Below are 6,859 nucleotides of genomic sequence, written 5' to 3' on the forward strand. Positions count from 1 at the left end.
AAAAATACAAAAAAACTAGCCGGGCGAGGTGGCGGGCGCCTGTAGTCCCAGCTACCCCGGAGGCTGAGGCAGGAGAATAGTGTGAATCTGGGAGGTGGAGCTTGCAGTGAGCTGAGATCCGGCCACTGCACTTCAGCCTGGGCGAAAGAGCGAGACTCCGTCTCAAAAAAAAAAAAAAAAAACAAAAACGAAATTTAACTTTCTGAAGTTCACAAATCAAGTTGTCTTCCTTGACACCAGAGAACAGAGAAGAAAGGGTTTGCTATACTGCCACCTGGCAATAGGATGAAAACCTTACAAACCACTTTCCAGGTCTTCTGTTCTTAAACCAGAAAGGAATAGATCCTCTATTATTCTCATTTTGTTTCTGAGTATTTTCTGACTTCTTTTTCAGGATTACTGTGTCACCTTTGGGATGTGTGTTATGTGAATTGGAGGTTTTTCTCCAGAAAAGTTCTTTCAGAAAGAGTGCCACCCCAGTCATACCCAAGAATAGCGACAAGCAGGATTTTCCCACTCTGTATTCTGTTTTTTTTTCTTTTGAGACAGAGTTTCACTCTTGTTGTCCAGGGTGGAGCAGAGTGCAATGGCAAAATCTCAGCTCACTGCAACCTCTACCTCCCAGGTACAAGTGATTCTCCTGCCTCAGTCTCCTGAGTAGCTGGGATTATAGGCGTGCACCACCATCCCCGGCTAATTTTTGTATTTTTAGCAGAGATGGGTTTTCACCTTGTTGGCCAGGCTGGTCTAGAACTCCTGACCTCAAGAGATCCACCCGCCTCGGCCTCCCAAAGTGTTGGGATTCTAGGCATGAGCCACTGCACCCGGCCTTTTATTTATTTATTTATTTTTTGAGATGGTGTCTTATCCTGTCACCCAAGCTGGAGTACAGCAGTGAGATCACTGCAACCTCTGCCTCCCGGGCTCAAGGAATTCTCCTGCCTTAGCCCCTGAGTAGCTGGGACTACAGGCGCCTGCCATCATGCCTGGCTAATTTTTGTATTTTTAGTAGAGACAGGGTGGACTCACATGGAGTGGGCAACAATTGCCTAGGGTACAGAAGGTGCTCAGTAACTGGACAGAGCTGCTGGTTTGTAGGACGTGGGGCAATATGTAGGTGTCCAAAACATTCGAGACAAAAGAGGAAGAGAAATTCCAGTTTCCTTACACAAAGACAGGTTTCCTTTATCATCTCCAGAGCCTGGTTTGTGGTGTGCAATTAGCATACACTGTGTGTCCTGTAAGGACTGCTGCTGGACAAAGCAGGAATACCACATCTCCATTTCCTTCCGGTGGCTTGGGATGTCAGCATTGAAGACGATCACCACTCCATGAGCATCCTTCATCAGGGCCGGCCAGCAGGACTCGAACCTGGGAGGAAGAAAAGGAACAAGAGGGAAAGTTAGGTCATTCTGGTTTCTAACTGTGGACTTTAAAAAGAATATCTTAGTATTAAAAGTTGGTTTATAACCACCCGGGCGTGGTGGCTCACTCCTGTAAGCCCAGCACTTTGGGAGGCCGAGGTGGGTGGGTCACGATGTCAGGAGATGGAGACCATCCTGGCTAACATGGTGAAACTCCATCTCTACTAAAAATACAAAAAAATTAGCCGGGCGTGGTGGCGGGCTCCTGTAGTCCCAGCTACTCGGGAGGCTGAGGCAGGAGAATGGTGTGAACCCGGGAGGCGGAGCTTGCAGCAAGCTGAGTTTGCACCACTGCACTCCAGCCTGGGTGACACAGCGAGACTCCATCTCAAAAAACAACAACAACAACAACAAAAAACAGTTGGTCGATGACTTCCTTTTTTTTTTTTTTTTTAAGAGACAGGTCTTGCTCTATCTCCCAGGCTGAAGGTGCAGTTGTGGGATCATAGCTCACTGCAGCCTCCAATGTGGGCCTGAGCGATCCTTCCGCCTCAGCCTCCTGAGTAGCTAGGACTACAGGTGTGCACCACATCAGGCCAATTTTAGTTTTTTTAAAGGTTGATTTCTTCATTTAAAAAAATTGCTATTATTTTTTGAGATAAGAGTCTGGCTCTGTCGCCCAGGCTGGAGTGCAGTAGCAACGTCCACCTCCCAGGTTCAAGTGATTCTCCTGCCTCAGTCTCCTGATGTGGCTGGGATTATTGGTGCACACCACCATACTGGGCTAAGTTTTGTATTTTAGTAGAGACGGGGTTTTGCTATGTTGGCCAGGCTGGTCTCAAACTCCTGAGCTCTGGTGATCTGCCTGCCTCGGCCTCCCAAAGCAGTGGATTACAGGTGTAAGCCATGGTGCCTGGCCCCTATTTTTTTTTTTTAAAGATGAGGTTTCATCAAGTTGGGCAGGCTGGTCTTGAACTCCTGAACTTAGGTGATCTGCCTGCCTCAGCCTCCCAAAGTACTGGGATTACAGCCGTCAGCCACTGTGCCTGGCCAAGGTTGATGACTTCTAACTGCATCATAACCTAATCACTAAAGTGTATAAAGCAATGCATGTCAGCAAATAATTTATCAAGCTCCTCATACGTGCCAGGAAACATGCTAGGCCAAACTTCACGGTGCCTGATGGGCAGCTGATTTTTTTGTTTTGTTTTGTTTTTTGAGCAGTGTCCAGCTGTGTCACCCAGGCTGGAGTACAATGGTGCGATCTCAGCTCACTGCAACCTCTGCCTCCGGGTTCAAGCAGTTCTCCTGCCTCAGCCTCCCAAGTAGCTGGGATTACATGTGGCCACCACCACACCGGGCTAATTTTTCATATTTTTAGTAGAGATGCAGTTTCACCATGTTGGCCAGGCTGCTCTTGAACTCTTCTCCTCAGGTGATCCACCCACCTTGGCCTCCCAAAGTGCTGGAATTACAGGTGTGAGCCACCGCCCCTGACCTGGGCAGCTGATTTTTAAACCATTTGATGAAGTGACTTTCTTTAAAGGAAACATACTTAGCATCGCCACCACAGTCCCATAGCTCGAATTCACAGCCCGTGCCTTTGTTGTTGCTGGTAACGTGTGGGTTCTCAAATTCCAGGATCCTAAAAGGAAAAAGAAGAGCAGTAGGCTGGGTGCAGTGGCTCATGCCTGTAATCTCAGCACTCTGAGAGGCCGAGGTGGGCAGATCACTAGAGGTTAGGAGTTCAAGACCAGACTGGACAACATGGTGAAACCCTCGTTATGCTAAAAATAAAAGAATTAGCCGGGCTTGATGGTGGGCACCTGTAATCCCAGCTACTGGGGAGGCTGAGGCAGGAGAATCGCTAGAACCTGGGAGGTGGAGGTTGCAGTGAGCCGAGATCGTGCCACTGCACTCCAGCCTGGAAGACAAGACGAGGAAGAAGAGCAGCAGCAACAGCAACAAAAGTAGGAGGTGGGTAATGGCTGGGCAGTCTTTTTAAATTGTTTTATTATTAAATTTTTGTTTTGAGACAGGGTCTCATTCTGTCACCCAGGCTGGAGTGCAGTGGCACGATCATAGCTCACTGCAGCCTCCAACTCCTGGCCTCAAGCAATCCTGCTGCTTCAGCCTACCGTGTAGCTGAGACTACAGGCACACGCCAACTTACCTGGCTAATGTTTTATTTTTAGTTGAGATGGGGTCTCCCTATATTGCCCAGGGCTCAGGCAATCCTCCCACTTTGACCTCCGAGAGCGCTGGGATTAGAGGCATGAGCCTCCCTGCCCAGCCGGTTGGGCACTCTTGGGGACACAGATTTGTCAGGGCTCACCTCACTCCTTGGGTTGGGCTGTATTCAGTGATGTCAGAGGATTCTGTCAGAAAGTTGGCCAAAACAGTTTTTCCACTCTGTGAAAATGAGTGCAGATAAAGATCTTTGTTGAAAGGCAGAAAAGGAAACCGAAAAAATCACCCCAAGAGGTGGCCTGGAAACTGGTGCGGTGCAGTATAGGTCATCGGCACCCTGAGATCACTGGGGTGGTTATGACCACACTGTCTTGCTCTAGTGCAGTGGGCACAGCCTGGTCTGGGGCCCAAGGAGCATGGGATTAAGTTTTTTTTTTTTTTGAGACAGAGTTTCACTCTTGTTGCCCAGGCTGTGATCTAGGCTCACTGAAACCCCTGGGTTCAAATGATTCTCCTGCCTCAGCCTCCCAAATATTTGGGATTATAGGCACCCACCACCACGCCCAGCTAACTTTTGTATTTGTAGTACAGATCCAGGTTTCACCACGTTAGTTGGGCTGGTCTCGAACTCCTGACCTCAGGTGATCCATCCGCCTGGGCCTCCCAGAGTGCTGGGTTTACAGGGATGAGAAACTGCGCCCGGCCAAGGAGTTCTTTTACGTCACAGAGAAGATCAAAGTCAGCCTGGGGACTCGTGGCTAGCTGTCTTATAATCTCACATGGAACAGTTTGTCCATCTGGATTATATGAGTAATACACATTGTTTTTTGTTTTTTTTTTGAGACAAGGTCTTGCTCTGTTGCCCAGGCTGGAGTGCAGCAACATGATCACAGCTCACTGCAGCCTTGATCTGTAGGGCTCCAGTGATCCTCTCGCCTCAGCCTCCTGAGTAGCTGGGACTACAGATGTGTACCACCATGCCGGGCTAATTTTTGTATTGTTTGTAGAGATGGGGTTTCCCTATGTCGCCCAGGCTGGTCTTGAATGCCTGGGCTCAAGTGATCTCCCCACCTCAGCCTCCCAAAGTGCTGGCAGGTGTTAGCCACTGCGCCTGGCCTAAGACTTCTACCGGTTTTATTTATTTTTTTAGATGTACTTTCGCTCTTGTTGCCCAGGCTGGAGTGCAATGGCGCGATCTTGGCTCACTGCAACCCCTGCCTCCGGATTCAAGCGATTCTCCTGCCTCAGACTCCCGAGTAGCTGGGATTACAGGCATGCGCCACCATGCCCAGCTAATTTTTGTATTTTTAGTACAGATGGGGTTTCACCATGTTAGTCAGGCTGGTCTCGAACTCCTGACCTCACGTGATCCAACTGCTTTGGCCTCCCAAAGTGCTGGGATTACAGGCCTGAGCCACCGTGCCTGGCCAGTTTTTTTTTTTTTTTTCTTTTTAACGCATTTAGCTTTAGTCCATCTCAGCTTTATTTCTGTGGATGATGTGAAGTTTACATGTAGATGTGATCCCCACTACCACGCCCCCAACACACACATTAACAGCCAATGGTTCCAGGACCATAGAGTAAAACGCCCAGGCCTTGAGCAATGACTCACACTTGTAATCCCAGAACTTTGAGAGGAGGCCTTTTGAGCCCAAGAGTTGGAGACCAGCCTAGGTGCTAAGCAACATAGCAAGATCTTGTCTCTACAAATAATTAACAAATTAAGGCCAGGCGTGGTGGCTCATCCCTTTAATCCCAGCACTTTGGGAGGCCGAGGCGGGCGGATCACTTGAGGTCAGGAGTTAGAGACCAGCCTGGCCAACAAGGTGAAAACCCATCTCTACAAAAAATACAAAAATTAGCCAGGGGTGATGGTGTGGGCCTGTAATCTCGGCTAGTCAGGAGGCTGAGGCAGGAGAATCGCATGAACCGGGGAGGCGGAGTTTGCAGTGAGCCAAAATCATGCCACTGCACTCCAGCCTAGGTGACAGGGAGAGACTAGTAGGGTGTGGTGGTGTACGCCTGTAGTCCCAGGTACTCAGGAGGCTGAGGCAGGAGGACTGCTTGAGCCCAGGGAAGTCGAGGTTGCAGTGAGCTATGATCACACCACTGCACTCCAGCCTGGACGACAGGGCGAGAACCTGTCTCAAACAGGTCCAGACCCACAGACGCATTCATTAGGGGGATCCTGGAGGCAAGAGAAAGAGTCACGAAATCTAGGCTGTGGTTCCAGTGATGCCACTCAGTACCTTGGGCCTTCGGGGCTCATTAACACCGGGCTCGCCTCCACTACCTCCTCCGGGCAGTGGTTGGAATCAAGGTCTGAAAGCACGGAGTTCGCGGAAAGGGCAGGGGCGCCAGCCGGGATGGGCGCGGTGGGCCCGGGTTCCCGCCTCCTGGAGCAAGCTACAGACGAGACGGGTGGGGACCTGCGCTCGCTCAGGCCCCGAGGCCTGCTCCCCGCTCCCTCTGCCGCGCCGGGCCGGGACTCACCTCGCAAGGCCCCACGAAGAGGATCTTGGCCTTCAGCATCGTTGTCCGCCGCGGCGTAGCAGGCCCGAGCCCACCGGAGCCGGCGGGTTAGAGCAGTGAGCTCCCTGGTCGCTTTCGTTTCCATGGCGACGGCGAGCGACCCGCAGGGGCCGACGGGACTCGGCCACTTCCGGCGCGCGGGGCGGAAAGTGGGCGCGTCTGTGACTGGGTAGGGGTCGGAGAGAAGTCACAAAGCGCGGGTTGCAGACGCGGTTCTGCAGGGTTGGCCTCTTTTTTAGAGACAGGGTTTCACTCTGTCGCTCAGGCTGGAGGGCAGTGGCGGGATCTCGGCTCACTGTAGCCTCCAACTTCTGGGCTCAAACGATTCTTCTGCCTCAGCCTCCCGAGTAGCTGGCGCTACAGGCACACGCCATCACGTCCGACTAATTTTTTAAAATTTTTGTATTTGTAAGACCGGGTTTTGCTATTTTGCCCAGGCTGTTTTCGAACTCCTGGGCTGAAACGATCCTCCCACCTCCGCCTTCCCAAAATTCTGGGACTGCAGGCCCGTTCCATCCGTCTCGGTAGAGACGCGGAAAGCAAGACTCCAGGAGGGGGCGGAATGGCCGTTTCCAAATTTTTGTTTCTCCCAATGATCTCGAGAGCTCAGACAGGACATACAAGTGCCAAGCTGGCCTTGGAACTAGGCCTTGACTCCTTTATCACTGTGGCATGATATCACTGTGGCCGTCCACTTGGGAGCCGATTTATCATAGCTGTGACCCAGCTTTAAAAAGATCAGGTGAGGCCGGGCGCGGTGGCTCAAGCCTGTA

General features: G+C 51.1%; 1 protein-coding gene and 1 long non-coding RNA gene across 5 annotated transcripts in view; one reads left to right on the top strand and one right to left on the bottom strand.

Annotated features, from left to right (window-relative positions):
* Positions 1-180, top strand: part of LOC105524681 — a 24,322-nt gene extending 24,142 nt beyond the window's left edge. The window contains exon 4 of the long non-coding RNA XR_001003796.1: positions 137-180. This is a non-coding gene — a long non-coding RNA (uncharacterized LOC105524681). The remainder of the gene's footprint in view (positions 1-136) is intronic.
* The window catches only part of IFT22 (intraflagellar transport 22), a 7,823-nt gene extending 1,634 nt beyond the window's left edge, over positions 1-6,189 (bottom strand). The window contains exons 1-4 of one of the 4 annotated variants that reach the window (XM_011960038.1): positions 6,048-6,189; positions 3,700-3,776; positions 2,920-3,009; positions 1,169-1,371 (exon numbers count right to left, since the gene is read on the bottom strand). In XM_011960038.1, the coding sequence (XP_011815428.1) occupies positions 1,169-1,371; positions 2,920-3,009; positions 3,700-3,776; positions 6,048-6,086 (409 nt within the window). In that variant the 5' untranslated portion in view covers positions 6,087-6,189. The remainder of the gene's footprint in view (positions 1-1,168; positions 1,372-2,919; positions 3,010-3,699; positions 3,777-6,047) is intronic. The other 3 variants (XM_011960039.1, XM_011960040.1, XM_011960041.1) reach the window with 3 other exon arrangements.
* Between the last annotated feature and the right edge of the window lie 670 nt (positions 6,190-6,859).

The sequence above is a fragment of the Colobus angolensis genome, unplaced genomic scaffold (genome assembly GCF_000951035.1).
Source record: "Colobus angolensis palliatus isolate OR3802 unplaced genomic scaffold, Cang.pa_1.0 Scaffold500, whole genome shotgun sequence".
Classification (NCBI taxonomy): Eukaryota; Metazoa; Chordata; class Mammalia; order Primates; family Cercopithecidae; genus Colobus; species Colobus angolensis.